The sequence below is a fragment of the Salmo salar genome, chromosome ssa21 (assembly GCF_905237065.1).
Source record: "Salmo salar chromosome ssa21, Ssal_v3.1, whole genome shotgun sequence".
NCBI lineage: Eukaryota > Metazoa > Chordata > Actinopteri > Salmoniformes > Salmonidae > Salmo > Salmo salar.
Window position 1 is genome coordinate 21895271 of NC_059462.1, and position 27230 is coordinate 21922500.

The window sequence follows — 27230 nt, forward strand, 5'->3', positions numbered from 1 at the left end:
AGCGTGTTGCTGAACCACAAACAGTCCTGGAGTCTGAAACGCTGTGTGGAACATTAGTTAGAGAGCCCTGAGGAAAATGTCTACTTTCTCTGGCACATTCCTCGAGTTGTAGTCTTTGTGAATGAGAGACAGGTCATCACTGGTCTTTCTTTGTTAATGGGTATAATGTGAAGTATGTTAAGTATAATTGTAGCACTGATGTAATGGGGTTGACCCTAGCATGGGGTCATTGTGGGATGTAATGGAGTTGACTCAAGCTAGGGGTCATTGTGTGATGTAATGGAGTTGACCCTAGCTAGGGGTCATTGTGTGATGTAATGGAGTTGACCCTAGCTAGGGGTCATTGTGTGATGTAATGGAGTTGACCCTATCTAGGGGTCATTGTGTGATGTAATGGAGTTGACCCTAGCTAGGGCTCATTGTGTGATGTAATGGAGTTGACCCTAGCTAGGGGTCATTGTGTGATGTAATGGAGTTGACCCGAGCTAGGGGTCATTGTGTGATGTAATGGAGTTGACCCTAGCTAGGGGTCATTGTGTGATGTAATGGAGTTGACCTGAGCTAGGGGTCATTGTGTGATGTGATGGAGTTGACCTGGCTTGGGTGGTGAGTATTGTCAGGGACGCAGTGGTAGGTACTGTGCAGTGTGTATGACATGGTTATGTCAAAGACTTGAGTCAAAGACAAGTCAAATACTTTTTGTACAATTGGATCGTACCAAAAGTGGAAACCTAGTCGTATGGTCTTGAAGGCTGGAGTGAATGCACAATCGCACACCTGATGAATTAATGACCAGGTAATGAAGAGCACTAGTCCAGACTTATGTTTGCTAATGCAATCGAAATAGATACACAGGTGCACGCACACGCGCACACACACACCACACACACACACAAACAGGGCCCCTCTGATGTGAGAGCCCCTCTCTCAGGCTCGATTCCTCTGTCTATGGGTGTTCTTTGATGGCCACCTTGAGCACACACAGTATGACCCTTCAAACATACTCTCTCCCTGTGCTCTCTCTCTGAAAACACTGTAAGCTTACCTTCACACTACCAATAAGCCCCCTGAAAACCCTCACACACATACCTACACACACTGACTCACTAAGCCTTCTGAAAATGCACACACACACATGCAGCCTCACTATACTTGAGGCTCACTATGCCATCTGCAAACAGCAGGACTCCTCTTATGCCTGTTTGAGTTTCTCTGTAACATGGCTGAGAGATATTTTATCTGTCTACACACATGAAAACTCTCTTCCCCTGTGCTTACTCAAACACATTTATCTATAACATGGCTACACACACATTCACACACACTATCACATTTTTCTGGCCCACACACACACACACACACGCGCACACACACACACACACACACACACACACACACACACACACACACACACACACACACACACACACACACACACACACACACAGAGCTGGAGTGAATGTGAGCCCTGTGTCCCTACAAACCAGGATCAGGACGTCCTGGATTAGAGCGACGAATCTGAACTGTAACCTTTAACCCTCTCCGGTCACAATGACAATATCTGTCCAATGACCACATAGCTGTGTAACTCTATAGCTACCAGCTCAGGTTCAAATGGCCATTTTAACAAGGCTAACTAAAAGGGAAAAGGAAGTGAAGTAACATGATCAGACACTGTTAATACTGTATAAGAGATTCCATGACTACAGTTATCAATGGATGGTCACCATATCAGTGGCTGCTAGTTGGTATGAGGACAAAGGCTGACATTCCACAGCTTTGATGTATAGGCGCCGAGAGACAGATACTTGCACACACACACACACACACACACACACACACACACACACACACACACACACACACACACACACACACACACAGATAAACAGTGTTTAATTAGGGAAGAGCACTGCTGTTTTTCATTGATGGAGGAGAGATAGATGCGGTAAAGAGGTCAATGGAAGACAGACCGTGGGGCATAAAGTCTTACAAGCCCTAGAAATATCCAAAGGACGAACAGTGAGACACTTTTTATTATGAGAACAAACTAGATGGGTATATGGATACTGTGGGAACATGTAGGTTTGAGCTAGTATGATGTCATTGTTGAACTTTACCTGCATCTGAGTTGGTGTTTTTTGGGGTGTTTGGGTATATTTGGCTGTTTTCACTGCGTTTAGAAATGGTCCCTTTTCAGGTTTAAAAGAAGTCTGCTAAATGCTAACTCCCGTTCGTATAAGCTGGTAGCATAGCTAGCATATAGAAATCAGTCATGGTAGTCAAAGTTGTTTTGAACTGTAATGCAGTTGATTGGTGACGACATGAACATGTGTTGGGGTTGAAATCCATACACGCATTATACTCAGATTTTTACCTCAACGTAGTATGAAATATACATATAAGCAATCTGACGATGTGCCCTTGAGCAAGGCATTTAACCCTAATTGCTACTGTAAGTCGCTCTGGATAAAACTCCTGCTTTTATCCAAATGTAAAATAAACAATAGCCAAAATGTAGGCACATTTTGTTAGGGGGCACTGAGGAGATTGGGGATCTTTCCCCCACGCGTTTCCATGGCATTTCCATTGTTTTGGTCGAGTTCCATTGACCTCTTTGCCGCATCTATAGATGACAGCTCACTATGACCTCATAATGGCCCTATTGTGTGTATGTGTTCTCTGAAGCATCTGCTGCCCATGTCCAACCACGCCGTAGTGAAGATGGTGTGCTGTCTATTTCTGACATTTCTTCGTTACACCATTACTGAAATCACCCATCAACACACAACATTATACCAGACAGTGATATCTGTACTGATCTTATGTTCTCGCTACAGTTCTGCTTGGCCAAGCCAGTCACACACTCTCTCTCTCACACACACACACACACACACACACACACACACACAGCTCATGCCCCATAAACCATCTGTGGGCAGAAAGTTACGAGCCTATTCATTGTAGAGAGAGACAGAGACAGAGAGAGACTCTCAACACCCACCCTTAGCAAGGAATTCCCCCATGCCAGGGATGTTGACTGGATACTGGCGACGAATGGAATTCGACCATCCCTCCCTCTCCTCAGAGATCCCAGTCATTTCAATGCAGAACAAAATGGTTTCACCCAGTAGTCTCTTTAGGAGTAAACAGAGGGGTTAAAGGGTTGTTAGCTGTTGCTTATTAACCTTTCTCTAATCTATTAGTTCAAACACACCATACCTGGCAGGGGAGAGGACAGACACAAGCAACCTGTGGATGAGGCAACATCCTTACTGGCTAATACACACGTGCCACCAAAATGTGTATATCATAAATGTTTCTTAGCTAGTGCTGGCACTGCATCTTGGTAGGAATGCTATAGTGTAGGTTTGGTACAGGTCCAGATAGATCAGATGTATTTTGGGCCGGTACCACCTGTGAGGCTGTCTTGGGCTCTCTCTCTTTCGCTTGGCCAGCGGGTAATGTGAGCAGTTGGAGTGAGGGGAAGTGACCACACACACACTGCAGCTGTGGCCCAGTACCCCACTGACTCACCCCTTACTCGCAGCAGCGGGGAGCCGGAATGGAGACATGTCAGCCTCTACAGGCACACACACAGACGGCGACGCATGCCCCATCAGTCGCCCTTATACGGGTGCTAGTGATTCACTGTATGGCGTCTATAAATAACACGTCTCTTGTTTACTGACACTGGTGACTCAACGTGAGCCATGCTCGGACACATTTCTTACTGACACTCATTAGCCAGAATTGAGTCCCAGTCAGTCTCCCTTTACAGGTGCTGATGCATCAAAATGGAGACATGTGTTCGCCACCTTTCGCCTCTTACAGGCAATGATCACTCCCAGACTCCATTTCCACCTGGATGGTGTCGCCATAGAAATGCTTCTAATTTATAATTCTAGATAATTATATTTCTATGGGTGTCCCCTTCTGAGGTCTAGTTCCTCTGAAGGTTTCCTCTGAAGTCTAGTTCCTCTGAAGGTTTCCTCTGAAGTCTCGTTCCTCTGAAGGTTTCCTCTGAAGGTTTCCTCTGAAGTCTAGTTCCTCTGAAGGTTTCCTCTGAAGTCTAGTTTCCTCTGAAGTCTAGTTCCTCTGAAGGTTTCCTCTGAAGTCTCGTTCCTCTGAAGGTTTCCTCTGAAGGTTTCCTCTGAAGTCTAGTTCCTCTGAAGGTTTCCTCTGAAGTCTAGTTCCTCTGAAGGTTTCCTCTGAAGGTTTCCTCTGAAGGTTTCCTCTGAAGGTTTCCTCTGAAGTCTAGTTCCTCTGAAGGTTTCCTCTGAAGGTTTCCTCTGAAGGTTTCCTCTGAAGGTTTCCTCTGAAGTCTAGTTCCTCTGAAGGTTTCCTCTGAAGGTTTCCTCTGAAGTCTAGTTCCTCTGAAGGTTTCCTCTGAAGGTTTCCTCTGAGGTCTAGTTCCTCTGAAGGTTTCCTCTGAAGGTTTCCTCTGAAGTCTAGTTCCTCTGAAGGTTTCCTCTGAAGTCTAGTTCCTCTGAAGGTTTCCTCTGAAGTCTAGTTCCTCTGAAGGTTTCCTCTGAAGGTTTCCTCTGAAGTCGAGTTCCTCTGAAGGTTTCCTCTGAAGGTTTCCTCTGAAGTCAAGTTCCTCTGAAGGTTTCCTCTGAAGGTTTCCTCTGAAGGTTTCCTCTGAAGTCTAGTTCCTCTGAAGGTTTCCTCTGAAGTCTAGTTCCTCTGAAGTCTAGTTCCTCTGAAGTCTAGTTCCTCTGAAGTCTAGTTCCTCAGAAGGTTTCCTCTGAAGGTTCCTCTGAAGGTTTCCGCTGAAGTCTAGTTCCTCTGAAGATTTCCTCTGAAGGTTTCCTCTGAAGGTTTCCTCTGAAGTCTAGTTCCTCTGAAGGTTTCCTCTGAAGTCTAGTTCCTCTGAAGGTTTCCTCTGAAGTCTAGTTCCTCTGAAGGTTTCCTCTGAAGGTTTCCTCTGAAGTCTAGTTCCTCTGAAGGTTTCCTCTGAAGGTTTCCTCTGAAGTCAAGTTCCTCTGAAGGTTTCCTCTGAAGGTTTCCTCTGAAGTCTAGTTCCTCTGAAGGTTTCCTCTGAAGTCTAGTTCCTCTGAAGGTTTCCTCTGAAGTCTAGTTCCTCTGAAGTCTAGTTCCTCTGAAGTCTAGTTCCTCTGAAGTCTAGTTCCTCTGAAGTCTAGTTCCTCTGAAGTCTAGTTCCTCTGAAGGTTCCTCTGAAGGTTTCCACTGAAGTCTAGTTCCTCTGAAGGTTTCCTCTGAAGGTTTCCTCTGAAGGTTTCCTCCGAAGGTTTCCTCTGAAGTCTAGTTCCTCTGAAGGTTTCCGCTGAAGTCTAGTTCCTCTGAAGTCTAGTTCCTCTGAAGTCTAGTTCCTCTGAAGTCTAGTTCCTCTGAAGGTTTCCTATGAAGGTTTTCCTTTCACACTGCCACCTCTAGCTGAAGCTGGAGACTTATATTTCCCTCACTAACTTTAAACTTCAGCTATCTGAATAGCTAATCGATCGCTGCAGCTGTACATAGCCCATCTGTAAATAGCCCATCCAATCTACCTACCTCATCCCCGTACTGTTTTTATTTACTTTTCTGCTCTTTTGCACACCAGTATCTCTACTTGCACATCATCATCTGCACATCTATCACTCCAGTGTTAATTTGCTAAATTGTAATTACTTCGCTACTATGGGCCTATTTATTGCCTTACCTCCTCACGCCATTTGCACACACTGTATATAGACTTTCTTTTTTTCTATTGTGTTATTGACTGTGTGCTTGTTTACTCCATGTGTAACTCTGTGTTGTTATCTGTTTCGCACTGCTTTGCTTTATCTTGACCAGGTCGCAGTTGTAAATGAGAACCTGTTCTCAACTGGCCTACCTGGTTAAATAAAGGTGAAATAAAAGAAAAATATCAGGCTTAGCTGTATAATCTACCCTACTACTGTGTATATATAGAGATCAGCCTATAGACTGAACCAAGGGCTCAGCCCACAGGGCTCTGCTAGAAAGTATGTCACATTGTAGAGCCTCTACCACACAGCAGACTCCATGTAGCTAGATATTTCATGTCACATTGTAGAGCCTCTACCACACAGCAGACTCCATGTAGCTAGATATTTCATGTCACATTGTAGAGCCTCTACCACACAGCAGACTCCATGTAGCTAGATATTTCATGTCACATTGTAGAGCCTCTACCACACAGCAGACTCCATGTAGCTAGATATTTCATGTCACATTGTAGAGCCTCTACCACACAGCAGACTCCATGTAGCTAGATATTTCATGTCACATTGTAAAGCCTCTACCACACAGCAGACTCCAAGTAGCTAGATATTTCATGTCATATTGAAAGTCATAATATATGCAATTTAGCAAGCGCTTTTATCCAAAGCGACGTACAGTCGTGCCTGCATACATTTTACGTACGGTGGTCCCGGGAATCGAACCCACTATCCTGGCGTTGCAAGCGCCACGCTCCACCAACTGAGGTAGAGATTCAGACTCCTTGTACACAGAATGACAGGGTGGGAACTGGATGCCATAGGGACAGTTGAGAAGGTGGGTGTTGTTCAGTGGAAAGAAGGTGGGGTCCGGCCAGGGGAATGTTCCTCTCAGATTAGGCTGAATAAACACATTCAACGGCTCACTCCATGATACAGCAAAAAAAAACACTACAACAACATCAAAACACATCGCACACACAAAGGGGAGTAACAGTCAAATCTTAACTTATTCAAGGAAAACTTTGTGTCAGATTATATGAGAACATTTCAGTTGGACACATCAGGGGTCAAATTGCACAAAGATTCTGAGTTGGATCCACATCTTAGTTCGTGTCATTTTGCCTGGCTTCCAAGACTGTGATCTTGACTTAGCCAGAGTGTATGTGTGATCTTGGCAGAGAGGAGAGTGTGAATAAGAGAGAGGATGTGAGCAGCGCACAAGTGTGTGTGTGTGTGTGTGTGGGATCTTGGCTGAGAGAGTGTCACTGAGCGGGAACTCAAATGCTAGGGGCCCTGACCTCTCTCCTGCTCCCCCTCTCTCCGCTGGATGGATACAGAGCCTGATCTGTACATCCTGTCTTCAGTGAAAGAGAAGAGAGAGAAATTGCACATTCTCTCCATATCTAGCTGAATGAAAGAGAGTACTCTGAGATGTGGAGCTGTGTGTTGCTGTGTACTGCATACTGATAGAGCTCTGGTGGAAAACGTCTACAGCTGAAGAGGGTTTGGGATCGTTTCTTTTTTTTCACCGGCCATAAGAGTACTCTTCCCCCTCCTCTCTCATTCTCGCTCCTTCTCTTCAATACCCCCTCTCTGTCTCTGTCTCTCTCCCTCTCTGTCTCTCTCCCTCTGACTCTCTCTCTCCCCCTGTTTGTCTCTCTCCCTCTCTGTCTCTCTCCCTCTGTCTCTTTCTCTCTCCCTGTCTCTCTTTCTCTCTGTCTCTCTCTCTCTCTGTCTCTCTCTCTGTCTCTGTCTCTCTCTCTGTCTCTCAGATCATTTGGAGAAACAATAAATGACTACTAATTAACTGAAATACAAACTGAAATACAAACTCTCTCTCTCTCTCTCTCTCTCTCTCTCTCTCTCTCTCTCTCTCTCTCTCTAGATTACCGTCCAGAGGGACAGTGGTCTGGATGTGACGGCCCCCAAACACGGCAAGGTAGACCCCGAAAACGCCCCCCATGTAGGGGGCAATCAGTGGGCTGGGGGTACAGGTGGGTCGACACTTTGGGTCAGATGATAGTAATAACAGGCAATAAAATGTGCAATAAAATGTTTGTGTTTCTGTGCGTCTGTGATGTGTAATACTTCTGTTTGTCCTGTAGGGGGCAGAGACACAGCTGGCCTAGGTGGCAAAGGGGGACCCTACCGTTTAGATGCGGGTCACAAGGTGCACCAGTTGTCCAAGGCTGAGATAAATGCTATCCCTGAGGATGTCCGCAGAGCAGCCAGAGAGATGGGAGAGAAGGCCTTCAAAGCCAGGTGTGTGTGTGTGTGTGTGTGTGTGTGTGTGTGTGTGTGTGTGTGTGTGTGTGTGTGTGTGTGTGTGTGTGTGTGTGTGTGTGTGTGTGTGTGTGTGTGTGTGTGTGTGTGTGTGCGCGGGTGGGTTCGTCGGTAAACCTTTGCCTCTGTGATGCACAGTGTGTGTAACTGATAGGCCCAGTATAAAGGAGAGCTCCAGTAGGGCTTTATGTTTGGACACCCAGAGGGGCTCCTCCTGAACAGCTATCCCTGGTATGTGGCTCTAACCTGGGCAAGGATGGAACGGAGCTGGGGCCTGGATGAATGCTGCGATTGATCCTCCTGGCAAAGGGTCTGGATGGTTGTGTGTGTGTGTGTGTGTGTGTGTGTGTGTGTGTGTGTGTGTGTGTGTGTGTGTGTGTGTGTGTGTGTGTGTGTGTGTGTGTGTGTGTGTGTGTGTGTGTGTGTTCAGGATATGGGGTTGAGAGGACACAACTTTCAACAGCGATGAAGGCTCCCTCTGTTCTCTCCCTCTCTACTTTCTCTGCTTTTTCCCCCCTTTTTCTCATCTCTTTTTCGGTGCCCCTGCTTCAACACTGGCCGCTTTTACACGAACCTGCTCTCTCTCTCTCTCTCTCTCTCTCGCTCTCTCCCTCCCTCTCCCTGCCTTTCTCTCTCTCTCCCCGTGTCCTTCTCTCTCCCTCCCTCTCTCGTTCTCCATATAGTGTCAGTGACAGGCCTAGTGTAAGCCATGTTGTTACATGCTGATAGTCACGTTCCAAATAGCTGTGACAATAGAACCATTTCTCGATACTAGATCATCACTCATGACTAGGGTTCCAAAATTCCGGGAACTTACAACAAATTCCTTGGTTTCCCGAAATCCTGGTTGGAGATTTCCCGGAATCAGGAGGGAATAAGCAGGATTTCTGGAAGACCAGGGGTTTAATTGAAAGCAACATGTGAAGACGCGTTTTCTCGGTGCTCAGATCCAGGGCGAACAGTTTACTATTAATACTTGACCAACACCTTCCCCACCGTGTTCACTTTGTAACATTTCGTTTGGAATCGAACCCAATTTACACATTTTAATTTTAAAATGTCGAGACAACAACGGCCGTGAGCCACAAAGGAGCAGGCCTCTGCTGAAGCCTCGGGCTCACCTGACACGGACTCTGATCCCCCCGACCTAGCCATGGTAATGGCGGCTATCATTAAATCTGAACAGACTGTGCTGGCTAAGGTGGAGTTATTATCCACTGACCTATCCACACAAATAGCTATTCTCGCCACCGAGGTCAATATAAAGATCAACTCTGTTAACGAAGACTTGGCGAAGCGTGACACCCGTCTGAATAGTCTGGGAGATGACGCAAATATTTACTCCGACAAAGTGGTGACACTGGAAGAGCAAGTCACCCGGCTATCATCAGATGTCGTCAAACTCACTTCCAAGGATGACGACCTCGAGAACAGACAGCGTATATATACAGTTGAAGTCGGAAGTTTACATACACTTAGGTTGGAGTCATTAAAACTAGTTTTTCAACCACTCCACAAATTTCTTGTTAACAAACTATAGTTTTGGCAAGTCGGTTAGGACATCGACTTTGTGCATGACACAAGTAATGTTTCCAAATTATTTCACTTATAATTCACTGTATCACAATTGCAGTGGGTCAGAAGTGTACATACATTAAGTTGACTGTGCCTTTAAACAGCTTGGAAAATTCCAGAAAATGATGTCATGGCTTTAGAAGCTTCTGATAAGCTAATTGACATAATTTGAGTCAATTAGAGGTGTACCTGTGGATGTATTTCAAGGCCTACCTTCAAACTCAGTGCCTCTTTGCTTGACATCATGGGAAAATCAAAAGAAATCAGCCAAGAGCTCAGAAAAATTATTCTAGACCTCCACAAGTCTGTTTCATCCTTGGGAGCAATTTCCAAACGCCTGTAGGTACCACGTTCATATGTACAAACAAGTATAAACACCATGGGGCCATGCAGCCGTTATACCGCTCAGGAGGAGACGCGTTCTGGCTCCTAGAGATGAACGTACTTTGGTGCGAAAAGTGCAAATCAATTCTGGAACAGCAATAAAGGACCTTGTGAAGATGTTGGAGGAAACAGGTACAAAGTATCAATATCCACAGTAAAACGAGTCCTATATCGACATAACCCGAAAGGCCGCTCAGCAAGGAAGAAGCCACTGCTCCAAAACCGCCATAGAAAAGCCAGACTACAGTTTGCAACTGCACATGCGGACAAAGATCGTACTTTTTGGAGAAATGTCCTCTGGTCTGATGAAACAAAAATAGAACTGTTTGGCCATAATGACCATCGTTATGTTTGGAGGGAAAAGGGGAAGGCTTGCAAGCCAAAGAACACCATCCCAACCGTGAAGCACGGGGGTGGCAGCATCATGTTGTGGGGGTGCTTTCGTGTAGGAAAATCCCGGAACAACAGCACTTCACAAAATAGATGGCATCATGAGGCAGGAAAATTATGTGGATATATTGAAGCAACATCTCAAGACCAGTCAGGAAGTTAAAGCTTGGTCGCAAATGGGTCTTCCAAATGGACAATGACCCCAAGCATACTTCCAAAGTTGTGGCAAAATGGCTTAAGGACAACAAAGTCAAGGTATTGGAGTGGCCATCACAAAGCCTTGACCTCATCCCATAGAAAATTAGTGGGCAGAACTGAAAAAGCGTGTGCGAGCAAGGAGGCCTACAAACCTGACCCAGTTACACCAGCTCTGTCAGGAGGAATGGGCCAAAAGTCACCCAACTTATTGTGGGAAGCTTGTGGAAGGCTATCTGAAACATTTGGCCCAAGTTAAACATTTTAAAGGCAATGCTACCAAATACTAATTGAGTGTATGTAAACTTCTGACCCACTGGGAATGTGATGAAAGAAATAAAAGCTGAAATAAATCGTTCTCTCTACTATTATTCTGACATTCTTAAAATAAAGTGGTGATCCTAACTAACCTAAGACAGGGAATTTTTACCTGGATTAAATGTCAGGAATTGTGAAAAACTGACTTTAAATGTATGTGGCTAAGGTGTATGTAAACCTTCAAATATGCATCTTTCATAAGATACCTTAGATAACGGAGGTTGTTCCCTCCAGAATCCCTTACCTAGGTGTAAACTTGATTATGTTCGCCCTGGATAGATCTCTACTGAGGTTCACTTTAACATGGTAGCATTTTGCTCTAGTCTAGGAGAGGTAGATGCAGCCTTCCAGCAGGGGGAAGGCCAGCATAGGGGTCCAAGGTTTTCTTCTGGGTATTTTGTTGTTTTTAGCTGTTTTTAATGTTCTTTATTTTATTACTCTGACCTTTCAGCACACTGGCCATGTGATCGTACCAACATTCATTTCTGATTACTATGACTATGCCTCATTCACATACTCTAGGCTCCACATGCTCTATCAGCTGGAACATGAAAATAATTAACCAGGTGGTCAAGCGTAGCCGAGTGTATGCTCATCTTAAGTCCGGACATTGTTTTTCTCCAAGAGACCCATCTCCGGTCCAGCGACCATGATAAACTAAAGAGAGGATGGGTAGACCAAATATTTCACTCCAACTTTGGTGCACAGGCCAGAGGGGCAGCTATCCTTATCAGAAAAGGCATCCCGTTTGTCTCCTCCAAAGTCATTTCAGATACTAATGGCAGATGCTCAATTTTTCGCTGACCTCATCGCAACACTTCCCGACCTTAACTCTCATCATTTGATATTGGGCGGAGATTTCAATTGTGTGTTGCATCCAAGTCTAGACAGATCCAGACCGAAGCCCAACAATGTAATTTCAAAATCAGGCGCAGTAATCTACTAATTTCTAGAATCTTAAAATTTGTCTGATCCATGGAGCAATCCCACTGCTAAACAGTAGTCCTTTTTTCTCCAGTCCACCCCTCATACTCTAGGATTGACTTTTTCCTGCTGGACAATAGAATTCTTCCTTTTGTAACTAACAGCTAATATCACAGCATCGTTATCTCAGACCATAGCCCTGTCCAGCTAGATATCCGCTTTCCGGACACGTACTGTGTCACAACGCGTGTGGCGACTTGACCCGCTACTGCTATACAGGACAGTTGTATATTCAAACACATCTATTGCTAGCTGGTTAGTATGCTGTTGTATCGAACATGTATTGTACAATCTGCAATGTTTGAATTTCCAACTTTAGTTACTGAACAAGTAATTACATTATTGCCACCAACCAGCAGTCTAAATGGCAGCATTGTGAGACCGTGTGTAGCTTCTTGAAATGTTAGGCTTAACCTGAGAAAATGCCGACCAAATAGGCCTCCCAATAAACATTTATCCATCAGCTAAAGTAAAGCTATAAGCTACATGCCCTGGCACCACAGAAAGCCCATCATCGATTCGATGGGCAGCCGCATAGACATGTCGTAATTTCAGCACCATGGTCAGCGATCGGTAGTCTATATTTGGTGAGTGGCTGTCTGGCTGACACATTAAAAAATATAGATATTTTAGGGGGGAGGGTTATCCAGAGAAACTGCGTTACGCCAGTGGCTAAGATGCAGCAAGTCGGTGCAGGTGGTTAGTCCAGTTCAAGTGTTCAGCAGTCTGATGTCTTGTAGTTAGAAACGGTCTCTGAGCCTGTTGGTATCAGACCTCATGCTTCAGTTCTGTCTGTCCGATGGTAAGGGAGTGAACAGCTCGTGGCTGGGGTGTGTGGTGTACTTGATGATGCTGTGAGATTTCCTCAGGTACCGTTTCGAGTAGATGTCTTGGATGGTTGGGAACACGGCCCCAGTGATGTACTGGGCCGTCTTCACCACCCGCTGGACGGACCAATATCCAAACCAGGCCGAGATGCAACCAGTCAGGACGGTCTTGATAGTGTAGTGGTAGTATTTGGAGAGGACCCGGGTGCAATGCCGAATTTCTTCAGCCGCCTTTGTAGGTAGAGACGTTGTTGTCAATTCTTCTCTGTGTGTGTCTGTGCGTGTGCCAAGCGTGTCTCTCTCTCACATACACACACCCAAACAAGCACACACACACACACAGACCCCCACACACACACTCACGCAGACCCCCTTTTCCCCTTTGCAGAAGTTGATCTCATTGAGTTGTCTTAGTTGTCTATGTAGGAGTAAACAGTCAGTCCTGTGTTGATTTTAAGGTTGTGCATCAGTCAGATCCTTTTCTTTTAGACCTTAAAATGACATTCGAAGACCTGAAACTCATGTGAATACACATGCAGGCACAGAAATACAGTATGCACAAGCACACAAGCACACGCACCCTACTGATAGATGTGTTGTCATTGTGAATAGCGGTGCTGTGGGGAGAGTGTGTTGTGTTGGTGTAGTGAGTCTAGGGTTGCGAAGAGAGGGTATATTACTAGAAACGTTCTAAGTTTACCAATAAACTACCAGAATGTTGGTAACTTTCAAGGAATATATGGAATTTTATCAGAGGACATCTAGTGTCCGTTTTGAGTAATTTGTCTGTAATTATCTACGGCCGTCTGTGTGGCCTTATCATATATTGAAATAATGATGATAAAAAAAGAAATTATAGAATGACAAAGCTGTAATACATTATCCTAAATATAAACCGTGAACTTAGTGAATATCATTGGTGTTTTAATGAGGGTTTCAGCATGAAATATCCTTTAAAAAAAAGGACAGATTTTATTTATTTGACTATGTCAATATGTCTTTGTTTGAAATGTTTTGGCACCAAACTGGTGGCAGTTGTGAAAAAAGATAATAGTTGGAAGAGTTGAAAATAAATAAAATAAGAAAATAATGCCGTTGTTGATTCAAAGCTTTTTTCATTAATTAGGTGCATTTCTCTTAAGCCATTATATGGTCTGTCGACTAGAAACTCATAGAAAATATGGACACAGATATAAAAAAAATGGATACTATTTAAATTACCCAAGTTACCATAGATTGCCATTGATTACCGGTTAATAATCCAAATTACTGATGATTCTGGTAACTTTGGTCAACTTTTACCGGTAGCTTTGCAACCTAAGTGAGCCACACCCTGGGTTCTTGTTGTTGTCTTGAAAAAGGATTCAGTATTCTGTCCAGTATTCAGTTGTTTTCACCCCCCTTTTTGGCCATAGCTGGGGCTAGCTGTTCTCTCTCTGGTCTGTGGAACGTTCTGGAGGAAGAAACCGTGGTTGCTGGAGAGTCACATGGGAATGTGTAGAGGGAACCATATCACCACTGGACTGCATAATGCTATGTGCCGTGTGAGAGTATGGGACTGTTGTGAATATTGATTGTGTACCTTAAGTAAAACTAACAAAATCCTGCGAGGAAATAGCAACAGTTTACATACAAATCAAATTGTATTGGTCACATACACATGGTTAGCAGATGTTAATGCAAGTGTAGCGAAATGCTTGTGCTTCTAGTTCCAACAGTGCAGTAATATCTAACAAGTAATCTTACAATTCCCCAAAAACGACCTAATACACACAAGTCTAAAGGGGTGAATGAGAATATGTACATATAAATATATAGATGAGCGATGGCCGAGCGGCATAGGCAAGGTGCAATAGATGGTATAAAATACAGTATATTCATATGATATGCGTAATGTAAGATATGTAAACATTATTAAAGTGGCATTGTTTAAAGTGACTAGTGATCCATTTATTAAAGTGGCCAGTGATTTGGTCTCAATGTAGGCAGCAGCCTCTCTGAGTTAGTGATTGATGTTTAACAGTCTGATGGCCTTGAGATAGAAGTTGTTTATCAGTCTCTCGGTCCCAGCTTTGATGCACCTGTACTGACTTCGCCTTCTGGATGATAGCGGGGTGAACAGGCAGTGGCTCTGGTGGTTGTTGTCCTTGATGATCTTTTTGGTCTTTCTGTGACATCGGGTGGTGTAGGTGTCATGGAGGGCAGGTAGTTTGCCCGTGTGATGCGTTGCGCAAACCGCACCACCCTTTGGAGAGCCTTGCGGTTGAGGGCGGGTCAGTTGCCGTACCATGCTGTGATACAGGATGCTCTCGATTGTGCATCTGTAAAAGTTTGTCAGGGTTTTGGGTGACAAGCCAAATTTCTTCAGCCCCCTGAGGTTGAAGAGGCGCTGTTGCACCTTCTTCACCACACTGTCTGTGTGGGTGGACCATTTCAGTTTGTCTGTGATGTGTACGCCGGGGAACTTGAAACTTTCCACCTTCTCCACTGCTGTCCCTTCGATGTGGATAGGGGGGTGCTCCCTCTGCTGTTTCCTGAAGTCCACGATCATCTCCTTTGTTTTGTTGACATTGAGTGAGAGGTTGTTTTCCTGACACCACACTCCGAGTGCCCTCATCTCCACCTTGTAGGCTGTCTTGCCATTGTTGGTAATCAAGCCCACTACTGTTATGTTGTCTGCAAACTTGATGATTGAGTTGGAGGTGTGCATGGCCATGCAGTTGTGGGTGAACAGGGAGTACAGGAGGTGGCTGAGCACGCACCTTTGTGGGGCCCCAGTGTTGAGGGTTAGCGAAATGGAGATGTTGTTTCCTACCTTCACCACCTGGGGGCAGCCCGTCAAAGTCCAGGACCCCGTTACACAGGGCGGGGTTGAGACCCAGGGCCTCCAGCTTGATGATGAGCTTGGAGGGTACAATGGTGTTGAAAATGTGCAGTCCTTGTTAGCGGGTCGGGGGACACAGTCCTTGTTAGCGGGTCCGACGGTGGCACTGTATTATCCTCAAACCAGGCAAAGAAGGTGTATAGTTTGTCTGGAAGAGTGACGTCGGTGTCCGAGAAGTGGCTGGTTTTCTTTTTGTAGTCCGTGATTAACTGTAGACCCTGCCACATACATCTTGTGTCTGAGCCGTTGAATTGAGACTCCACTTTGTCTCTGTACCAACAATTTTGCATGTTTGATTGCCTTGTGGAGGGAATAACTACACTGTTTATATTCAGCCAAATTTCCAGACCTCTTTCCATGGTTAAATGTGGTGGTTCGCGCTTTCAGTTTTGAGCAAATGCCCCAATCAATCCACAGTTTTTGGTTAGGGTAGGTTTTAATAGTCACAGTGGGTACAACATCTCCTATGCACTTTCTTATAAACTCACTCACAGAGTCAGCGTATAGATCGATGTTGTTCTCTGAGGCTGACCGGAACATATCCCAGTCCGTGTGATCAAAACAATCTTGAAGCGTGGATTCTGATTGGTCAGACCAACATTGAATGGTTCTAGTCACTGAAAACATCCTGTTTTGAGTTTCTGCCTATGAGACGGTAGGAACAAGATGGCGTCGTGGTCGGATTTGCCGAAGGGAGGGCGGGGGAGGACTTTGAATGCATTGCGGAAGTTTAGAGTAGCAGTGATCGAATGTTTTACTCCTGCGAGTACTGCAGTCAACGTGCTGATAGAATTTAGGTAGCCTTGTTCTCAACTTTGCTTTGTTAAAATCCCCAGCTACAAAAAAATGCAGCCTCAGGATATATGGTTTCCAGTTTACATAGAGTCCAGTGAAGGTCCTTGAGGGCTGTTGTGGTGTCTGCTTGAGGGGGAATGTACACAGCTGTGATGATAACTGACGAGAATTCTCTTGGGAGGTAATATGGCTGGCATTTGATTGTAAGGAATTCTAGGTCGGGTGAGCAGAAGGACTTGAGTTCCTGTATTTTGTTATGATTACACTCTGAGTCGTTAATCATGAAGCATACACCCCCACCCTTCCTCTTCCCAGAGAGGTGTTTATCTTGGTCTGCACGATGCATGGAGAAGCCCAGTGGCTGAACCAATCCCGACAACATATCCCAAGAGAGCCATGTTTCTGTGAAACAGAGAATGTTCCAGTCTCTGATGTCTATCTGGAAGGCAACCCTTGCTCAAATTTCATCTACCTTGTTGTCAAGAGACTGGACATTGGCTAGTAGTATACTCAGGAGTGGTGGGCGACGTGCACGTCTAAGGAGTCTGACCAGGAGGCCGCCCCTTCTGCGGCGCCGTTGTTTTGGTCGGCTTCTGGGATTAGATCCATTGTCCTGGGTGGTGGTCCAAACAAAGGATCCGCTCCGGGGAAGTCATATTCCTGGTCGTATTGTTGGTAAGTTGACGTTGCTCTTATATCCAATAGTACTTCCCGGCTGTATGTAATAAGACTTAAGATTTCCTGGGGTAACAATGTAAGAAATAATACATAAAAAAAACCGAAATACTGCATAGTTTCCTAAGGACTCGGAAGAGAGGCGACCATCTCTGTCAGCTCCATTTTGTCATACTTGTATATAAAGATGACATCTGGCCCTAGGAAGATTAATGCTAGGCTGCAGTGAGGGCAGATTGAAGCTGAATGCTAAGCTAGCAGTGAGGGCAGAGTGATGCTTAAAGGAGATGTTAGCTTTTTTTTACAACTAAATCTCTATTTTTGATGTAAATGGCATGTTATAGAAGGGTCCAGACACTTTTTTAGCAATTTCACTTGTTTTTTGAGAAACTTACCCTAACCAGCGATTCACTTCCTCATCCTCAATGTACAGTACGGGTATCTGAAAAAACATGAACAAAATGCTCCAAAAACACCCAAATATGTCCTTTTAGAAATGGAAATGCTCTCAGCATAGTGATGCAGGTCTTTAGATGTTGTACACAATGTGTCATTCCAAACTTTATCCGCAACATTCTATTTTGTGCGAATCGAGCTGTTTCCCCTATCTAACTGTTCCATTCTCCGTGTAGCCTGCTGCTAGAATGGACGGAGCGGTATTGCTTGTGTCGTAACAAAATGGAATATAGCGTTGCTGATAAAGTTCTGAAGGACAATTTCATGTGTACAACATCTAAAGACCTGCATTACTGTATTGAGAGTGTTTCCGTTTTTTTTGGAGCGTTTGTTCATGTTTTTTCAGAGCCCCCGTACTACATAATAAGGATGAGAAAGTGAATCGCTGGTTGAGGTAAGTTTCTCGAAAACAAGTTCAATTACAAAAGTGTCTGGACCCTTCTATAACATGCCATTTACATAAAAAATAGAGATTTGGTCATTAAAAAGCAAAATTCTCCTTTAATGCTAGGCTAGCAGTGAGGGCAGATTGAAGCTGAATGTTAGGCTTGTAGTGAGGGCAGATTGTAGCTGAATGTGCACATCTGTCCCAGCAAGCAGGCTGGGTCTCTGTACCCTCTATACTACGTAGTTGCCAGGGATAGGGATTTGATCCGTGGGTTAGCAGTGTGTTTGAAACTGTGATACATGATAGGACAGAGTCAGGCTGATCGCATGGCTGATACACACTCAGCCGCAATACCACCTTCTGAAAACACACACACCACACACACACACACATACCATCTTGTCACGCTCTGGTTTTCAGTTAAGACTTCAAACACCTCATAGACAATACCCCAGCAGGCGTTCAGGGAGATAGCTGGTCTCATATCTGCCTTCCCCTATTTACCTGGATTAGACGTGTGTGCGTGTGTGCGTGCGTGCGTGCGCGCTCCATGGTGGAAAAGGCTTAACTCTGCCAGTCAACACAGAGATTTAGATATGCTACCCTTACCTGGAGGGTACAACACGCCCTGGGCTACACAGGTGTGTGTGTGTATGCTTGTGTGGATTGCTAGTGTGTGTGAGGATCACTCCAGTCAGGCATCAGTCAGCCCACCTGCTCGCACACACACACACACACACACACACACACACACACACACACACACACACACACACACACACACACACACACGCACACACACACACCTCCCACTGGCCCTTATTAAACAGGACTGGCCCTTCTCCTTTGCTCCTCAGGTGTGCTGAGCTCATGGAAACATCCCTTATACACTTCTCACACACTCTAACATGCTTGTCAACACCCATTACCTTTAATTTAGGATGAATGTTGTACACATTGGCTCTGATCTCGGTTGTATTTTTCCTTTTAGAATAATGGCAACAGTGGCTCACTGTTTCTTTCTCTACCTCTCTTCTTTCCCCAGGCTGAAAGAGATAGACATGAGTGAATATGATGCATCGACATACGAGCGTTTCTCTGGAAACGTCAGAAGACAGGTCCAGTCTCTGCGCATCATTCTGGACAGCTTACAGGTAACAACACACACGATATGTCCCAGAATACTGTTCCCATGTTGGTAATACCAGTCCTCAGTGGGTTAGAACTAGTGCAAACTGTGCGCACCTTGGGTGGGAAATAGGTAGAGAATCAGACTGTATTAACGTTTTTGGTGACATTAAGATAGCCACCATGTGACATGAGCACAGTCACCCCATACTGTATGTGTTAAAATAATAGGAAGGAGTGGGCACTGGCCCCAAAGAGCACTCTGATTGGTTGTCCAGATGAGGGCCCCTGGACAAGGGGTGTGGCCAAATCTCAGAAATGTGATTCTGTCTTTTCGTCTTTTCCTGGGAGACGTGGGTAGCTGTATGTGTGTAATTGTGTTTGTGTGTATGGGTGTGAGAAGAGTGGGAATTTTTTTTGTTACTTGACAATGATTACAGAGTATGAGGCCAAGCTCTATGATGCTCCAGGGTTGTGTGTGTGTGTGTGTGTGTGTGTGTGTGTGTGTGTGTGTGTGTGTGTGTGTGTGTGTGTGTGTGTGTGTGTGTGTGTGTGTGTGTGTGTGTGTGTGTGTGTGTGTGTGTGTGTGTAAACATTTTACTATACTTGTGAGTACCAAAAGTCCTCACAAGAATAGTAAAGCAACAAAAAAAGTGAGGACATTTTTCCAGTCCGCACTTGAAAAAAGTCTATTTTAGGCGTTTTGGTTAGAATTAGGGTTAAGGTTAGGGAAAATCTGATTTTGAATTGTTGGTCCCCAAAAAGTCCTCACAAGTATATATAGTGCATGCGTGCACTCCACGCCAGGTCGAGCTGGGCTGGTGGAGCTGGGGTGGGGTGGGCTGGGCTGGGCTGGTGGAGCTGGGGTGGAGTGGGCTAGGCTGGTGGAGCTGGGGTGGGCTGGGCTGGTGGAGCTGGGGTGGGCTGGGCTGGTGGAGCTGGGGTGGGCTGGGCTGGTGGAGCTGGGGTGGGGTGGGCTGGGCTGGTGGAACTGGGGTGGGCTGGGCTGGTGGAGCTGGGGTGGGCTGGGCTGGTGGAGCTGGGTTGGGGTGGGCTGGGCTGGTGGAACTGGGGTGGGGTGGGCTGGGCTGGTGGAGCTGGGGTGGGCTGGTGGAGCTGGGGTGGGCTGGGCTGGTGGAGCTGGGGTGGGCTGGGCTGGTGGAGCTGGGGTGGACTGGGCTGGTGGAGCAGGGGTGGGCTGGACTAGGATGTTGTGGGCTTGTGGTGTGCATAGGCTACATACTGTGCATTATGTGATATCTCATAATGTATCTCTTATCTTTCTCTCTCTGTGTGTGTGCGTGTGCGTGCTTGTTCGACTGTGTAGTAGTATTAGCTGATAACATCCTCTACTGTGTCTGCTAGAGCTTGTCAAGTCTGTGTAGAATCTAAAGTACATGTGTGAACAGTGACCTGTCCTGCTGTTACATGTTATGGAGCGTTTAGGAAACTATCTACCCCTATTCAATATCACCTTTTTCTGGCTATCATACTTAATCAGTCTTTGTTTGTTTGCACTGTCAAATGCACAGAGAAACATTAGCATTTGTGGAGGTTTTTAAGTAATCTCTTAAACATAACTGAGGGTCAGTTTCCCAAATGCAGACTAAGCCTCTTCCTGGGCTAAAAACACTTTCAAAGATCCTCCATGCTTTTCAGGAGTAGGCTTAATTTGAGTTGAGGATACTGGCCCCTAGATTGTTCTGATTGTTTGGGAATGAGTCTATTGCTATCAGAGTTGACTAGTGGGTGATATGCTGACAGTGTTTCTCTGTCTGTGTCCCCAGGCCAAAGGTAAGGAGCGTCAGTGGTTGAAGAATCAGTCACTGGGAGAGCTGGACGATGCTAAGATCATAGACGGACTGACGGGAGAGAAGGCTATCTACAAACGCAGAGGAGAGCTGGATCCAGAGGTGGGTGGGTGGGTGGGTGGGTGGGTGGGAATGGGCGGGCGGGCGGGCGGCGGGCGTAGTTGGACTCCTGTGGAGTGTGGGATTATTATAATTGCAGATCTATGGTCTCGATCACACACATTCTCGCACACTAACTAGCCATTAACCACACACACAATGTTCCCTGTTCCCACACTAAGACATCCCACCCATACGCACGTGCACCCAAACAAACACATACTCACGAAACAAAATACACACGTTTTAATCTCATTTAGCTCCAAGTGTTGAATGTTTTTGGTCGGCCTAGAGACGACAGACGTCTATGGTAGCATTATGAACACCCACTTAAGAGATATGAAAGAGAAACAAAAGAAAATGTTTCTCCCACTATTAAATCAGTTATTTCTAGGTAATGTAATTGAGCAATGCCATTTTCCATGGATGTCCACTTGAAGTGATGACCAGTTTTCTGAATGAATTACTTTCCCCTAGCGTTTATTTGCTGATGTTAAGAAGAGTGATTAAGATCATGTACCTCAGCTTGCCTCTGTGAAAACGTTGTTTTCCAGAATATTGTAGTAGGGATTCTCACTTAAAACATTATTTTTTGTTTATAGTATTATTCTGTTCCAGTTCTATACAGTAGTAGTTCCCCTGTAATATTCCATCCTACAGGGAAGTGTATGTATAATTAAGCTATAAGGCACCTCGGGGGTTTATGGTATATGGCCAATATACCACGGCTAAGGGCTATTCTTAATCACGACGCAACGTGGAGTGCCTGGATACAGGGCTTAACCGTGGTATATTGGCCATATACCACAAACCCCCGAGGTGCCTTATTGCTATAATAAACTGGTTACCAACGTAATTAGAGCAATAAAAATAAATGTTTTGTCATAACCGTGCTATACGTTTTGATATACCACGGCTTTTGGCCAATCAGCATTAAGGGCTCGAACCACCCAGTTTATAATATCTGTTTAACCCTGTGTTCATCTGTGTGTGTGTGTGTGTGTGTGTGTGTGTGTGTGTGTGTGTGTGTGTGTGTGTGTGTGTGTGTGTGTGTGTGTGTGTGTGTGTGTGTGTGTGTGTGTGTGTGTGTGTGTTGGTGTGTGTGTGTGTGTATAGCTGGGCAGCCCGCAGCAGAAGCCAAAGCGTCTGCGTGTGTTAGCTGACGTGTCAGGGAGCATGTACCGTTTCAACGGGGTGGATGGCAGGCTGGAGAGATCCATGGAAGCTGTGTGTATGGTGATGGAAGCCCTGGAGAGCTACGAACAGAAGATCAAGGTGAGATACACACACACACATGCAGTAGTTGCCCGTCGGTACAAAACTAGGATCAGCTTTGATAACATCTTCTAGTGGCTGTTTTGATGACACATTGACAGACAGGATATGTGTTGGTTTGTCCAGACTGCAATATCAGTGAAGTATAGTCACCTTTCACAGGAGGGAGGGAGGGAGGGAGGGAGGGAGGGAGGGAGGGAGGGAGGGAGGGAGGGGGGGGGAGAGGGTCAAAGAGAGGAGAGGGGAGGAGAGAGGGAAAGGGGTAGAGAGAGAAATGGGTAGAGAGAGGGAGGGACCGATAGTGTCCGTGTCAGACGTGTGTGAGGAGGGGAGGGGTGGAGTGGCAGACTTCATGACTCCACAGCGTTCTCCTCTACACCACCTGGCCTACAGCTCACATATCAGTGTTACACACACGTGCGTAACCCGCCTGCATCTGAAAACGCGCACACACCTGTGCTCTACACTCTGACAGGTGCCACCTGCTCATACACATCAAAGATAAGACGTGCGGACGCGCGTACACAGACACACGCACACACATACTAACACACACACACGCCAGCCTGTATGCAAGTTCTAAAAGAGAGGACACTAGATGACTTCAGTGTTGTATTCCAGAGCATCATAAGGTCATGTTTAGAAGACGCTAAGGCCATGTTTAGTCAAAACACACACACACACACACACACACACACACACACACACACACACACACACACACACACACACACACACACACACACACACACACACACACACACACACACACACACACACACACACACACACACATACATACATACATACATACATACATACATAAACACACACACAGGGCCATGCACAGACCTTTCAGGGGGCAGGTACTCAAAATAAAAAAGGGCACCCACTTGATTGCCTCTGTAGAGAAAATTGTAACATTTTTGACCATAGGCCTATTTATTTCTGCAACAACTCACTCATCACAAATATGAAGCAAGCTACTTACAGTGCCTCCTAAAGACATGATTGACATCGGGAAAAGAGGGTAGGCTGTCAGCCGATTTTTAGTAGCCTAGGGTCCGGGAAAAATGTGGCCTTTGATAAACGCATTTCATGCAATTCCACGCCATTTTACATGACTGTAGACTTTGACAGAATATTTATTTAATACCACACACATTATGAAATGACAGACTACTTTGACACTGACAAACTGAGAATCTGAGATCGATAAAAATACATTTTCTTGAATCCATCAATACCCTAGGCCTAGGTATGTGGAGTCACACATATTGTACAATATGAGGAGGAAGTGATGCGCAGCTCACTCTCCGGCGATGGCCGATGCTCTCGTGCCAAAAGCCTATATCTCGCTCTTGTTTTACTTTGTAAAATATTTTGGTTGCCAAAAGGCATGTGGGAGACTCCCCAAGCATATGGAAGATGGTACTCTGGTCAGATTAGACTAAATTGTAGCTTTTTGGCCATCAAGGAAAACGCTATGTCTGGTGCAAACCAAACACCTCACATCACCCCAAGAACACCATCCCCACAGTGAAGCATGGTGGTGGCAGTATCATGTTGTGGGGATGTTTTTCATCGGCAGGGACTGGGAAACTGGTCAGAATTGAAGGAATGATGGATGGCGCCCTTATACAGGGAAATTCTTGAGAGAAACCTGTTTCAGTCTTCCAGAGATTTGACACTGGGATGGAGGTTCACCTTCCAGCAGGACAATGACCCTAAGCATACTGCTTAAGCAACACTCGAGGGGAAACATTTAAAGGTCTTGGTCAAAGTGCCTAGTCAAAGCCCAGACCTCAATCCAATTGAGAATCTGTGGTATGACTTAAATATTGCTGTACACCAGCGGAACCCATCCAACTTGAAGGAGCTGGAGCAGTTTTGCCTTGAAGAATGGGCAAAAATCCCAGTGGCTAGATGTGCCAAGCTTATAGAGACATACCCCAAGAGACTTGCAGCTGTAATTGCTGCAAAAGGTGTCTCTACAAAGTTTTGACTTTGGGGGGGTGAATAGTAATGCACACTCAAGTTTTCCGTTTTTTTGTCTTATTTCTTGTTGGTTTCACAATAAAAAATATTTTGCATCTTCAAAGCATGTTGTGTAAATCAACTGATACACAAACCCCCCAAAAAATCTATTTTAATTCCAGGTTGTAAGGCAACAAAATAGGAAAAATGCCAAGGGGGGTGAATACTTTCGCAAGCCAATGTACCTCAGTCGGCAGCCGTATGTGCCCTTATCAGGAGTGATGCCATGTGACACTAGATATGGAGAGTTCCACTGTAGGACACTTTATCTGACCCTGGGTTATGTGACAACTAGTTTATAAAAGAGTATTGATGGCACAAGTCTGTGACCAGGCGGACATACTGGGCTCTGGCAGAGACAGGATACCCTTGACCCTTCATAATGAGCCCTAACGTGATTGGCTCATCAGGGCCATCCACAGCTATAGCAGTGGACCAACATAGCAGCAGGGGGAATGCTTGGCTTACGAGCCCTTTCCCAACAATTCAGAGTTAAAAAGTGAGAAAAATGTGCAAAAAATGTAATAGTAACACTAAAAAAATAACAATAACGAGACTATATACAAGGAAAGGAAAGGGGGATACCTAGTCAGTTGTCCAACAATGTATTCAGAGAGGTGCGGGGAGTACCAGAACCGAGTCAATGTGAAGGGGTACAAGGTAGTTGAAGTAATTGACATAATTGAGGTAATATGTAGGTAGGTGTAAAGTGACTACGCAATCATGATAGAAAATAGCAGCAGCGTGTGAAGGAGTGTGAGTGTGCATGTGTGTGTGGCGTCAATATGCGTGTGTGTATGTGTGTGTGTGTTGGAGTGTGTGTGTGTTGGAGTGTCAGTGTAGTATGTGTGAGTGTGTGGGTAGAGTCCAGCGAGTGTGCATAGAGCCGGCGCAAGAGAGTCCGTGCAACAAAAAAAAGAGGGTCAATGCAAACAGTCAGGGTGGCGATTTGATTAACTGTTCAGGAGCCTTTTGGTCCGCCGTGCGGTAGCAGAGACAACAGTCTTTGACTTGGGTGGCTGGAGTCTTTGACCATTTTTTAGTGCCCTACTCTGACACCGCCTGGTATAGAGGTCCTGGATGGTGCTGTATGCACTACCCTCTGTAGCGCCTTGCGGTCGGATGCCAACCAGTTGCCATACCAAGCGGGGATGCAGCCCCGCTTGGTATGCTGGCAAATGCTGTCAATGGTGCAGCTGTAGAACTTTCTACGTATAGGTCGTAAGTTATTTTACCTCAGCTCGAGTTATTTGATGACCTCCTCTCTTCCGTTTTCCTCCCCCTTTCTCTCTTTTCTCCAGTATGACATTGTGGGTCATTCTGGTGATGGTTATGACATAGAGCTGGTCAGAACAGACAAGGTCCCCAAGAACAACAAACAGAGACTGAAGGTCCTCAAGGTACGGACCCAACTCCACTTCACCCAACCTCACATTACCCTCCTCAACCCCACACTACCCCACTGACTCTACCTCACTCTGCCTCTACCCCAATCAACCTCACACTATCACACTCAACCTCACTCTACCTCACATTACCCCACTCTACACCGCACTACCCCACTCAGCCTCACACTACCCTACTCAACCTCACACTACCCCACTCAACCTCACACTACCCAAGCTCACTCTACCCCACACTACCCTACTCTGTCTTACACTACCCCACGCAACTTCACTCAACCTCACACTGCTCCACTCAAACTCACACTACTCAAATTAACGTCACTCTACCCCACTCAACCTCGCATTACCCCACTCAACCTCACTCTACCCTATTCTTTATCTCACTTTAGCCCACTCAACCTCATTCTATCTATTTTACCCATTCTACCCTACTCTACCCTGCTACCAATTCTCGTCTTCTGTCCTCTCTTCCCCTGTGTGTGTGTCCTCACCTCTCTCTCTCTGCCCCCTCCAGAACATGCATGCCCACTCTCAGTTTTGTATGAGTGGAGACTACACCCTGGAGAGCACTGAGGCTGGCATCAGGGAGCTGGCACGCGAGGATGCTGACGAGCGCTTTGTGGTGGTGCTGAGCGACGCCAACCTGGAGCGCTACGGCATCACGCCCGAACGCTTTGCCCGCGCCCTGACCTCCGACCCCCAGGTCAACGCCTTTGCCATCTTCATCGGCTCGCTGGGCGACCAGGCCGACAGGTGAGAAGATGGAGGAGGGGGTTAGTGTGCGTGTCAAGACGTGACGATTGTTTATCGTAACAGGTGGCTCAAGTAAGTAGGCTCCTACATCAAGCACTTCCTGGAGGAGAGAACAGTATAGTTTGACCAGTACTTTATCCTACCCACACAGTGTGCTGCCTGCTGCTCAGTAGTCCTTTGTAGTGTTTGTTCTCAATGAAATCCCAGTTTAAAGAGATTCTAAATGCAGGACCAAGAAGGATGTGCTCTCTTAAACCTAATTTATCCTTCTCTCTCTGTCCCGGACACATACACACGCACAGTGTTGTCTGGCCTGTGTTATGGCTTGTATGGTTGGCGTGGCGTGTCCTTTGAAGTCTGAATGGTGTGGGCCATATTGTTTGTCGTTCTGTCCCGGCCTCAGGCTGGAGAATGTCAATGAGTGGCTTTAACCTCCGTCTCAGTCTCTCTGTGGTCTCTATAGCTTAGGACCCAGTTAGAGAGAGGGAGAGCAAGGGGGAGAGAAGACAGAGAGTTATATGTGGCAGTATATTCCTCCCTGTTTCTGTGGCTGTGGTGTCTCTAAGCTGGTCACTGCCATGGCCTGAAAAGCAGTGATCATCTTGACATAATGACCGGAATAAAATGGAAAAGAAAGAGGGAAGGGGGGATTTAGGGAGACAGCTAACTATGGGAAGAGAGAGAGAGAGAGAGAGAGCGAAAGAAGGGGATAAAGTCAGTGAAAGTATCTTACTGACTTTGCCCACCACATCTCCCTCTTCCCAGTTCTGCCTGTCAATGACAGCTATTGTCTCGCATTCATTCATTGGCTCATGGAAACATCTGGAACATTTGTCCTCGGAAAGTGGGGTCTCTTTCTCAATGGAGTGTCCACATTCAGCTA

At 45.7% G+C, this 27230-nt stretch overlaps 1 protein-coding gene across 1 annotated transcript in view; it reads left to right on the top strand.

The window, feature by feature from the left end:
* Positions 1 to 27230, top strand: part of vwa8 (von Willebrand factor A domain containing 8) — an 86977-nt gene that overhangs the window by 57622 nt on the left and 2125 nt on the right. The window contains exons 38-44 of the mRNA XM_014164455.2: positions 7570 to 7678; positions 7790 to 7946; positions 18884 to 18992; positions 20754 to 20879; positions 21993 to 22151; positions 25490 to 25588; positions 26109 to 26347. Coding sequence (XP_014019930.1) covers positions 7570 to 7678; positions 7790 to 7946; positions 18884 to 18992; positions 20754 to 20879; positions 21993 to 22151; positions 25490 to 25588; positions 26109 to 26347 — 998 coding nt within the window. The remainder of the gene's footprint in view (positions 1 to 7569; positions 7679 to 7789; positions 7947 to 18883; positions 18993 to 20753; positions 20880 to 21992; positions 22152 to 25489; positions 25589 to 26108; positions 26348 to 27230) is intronic.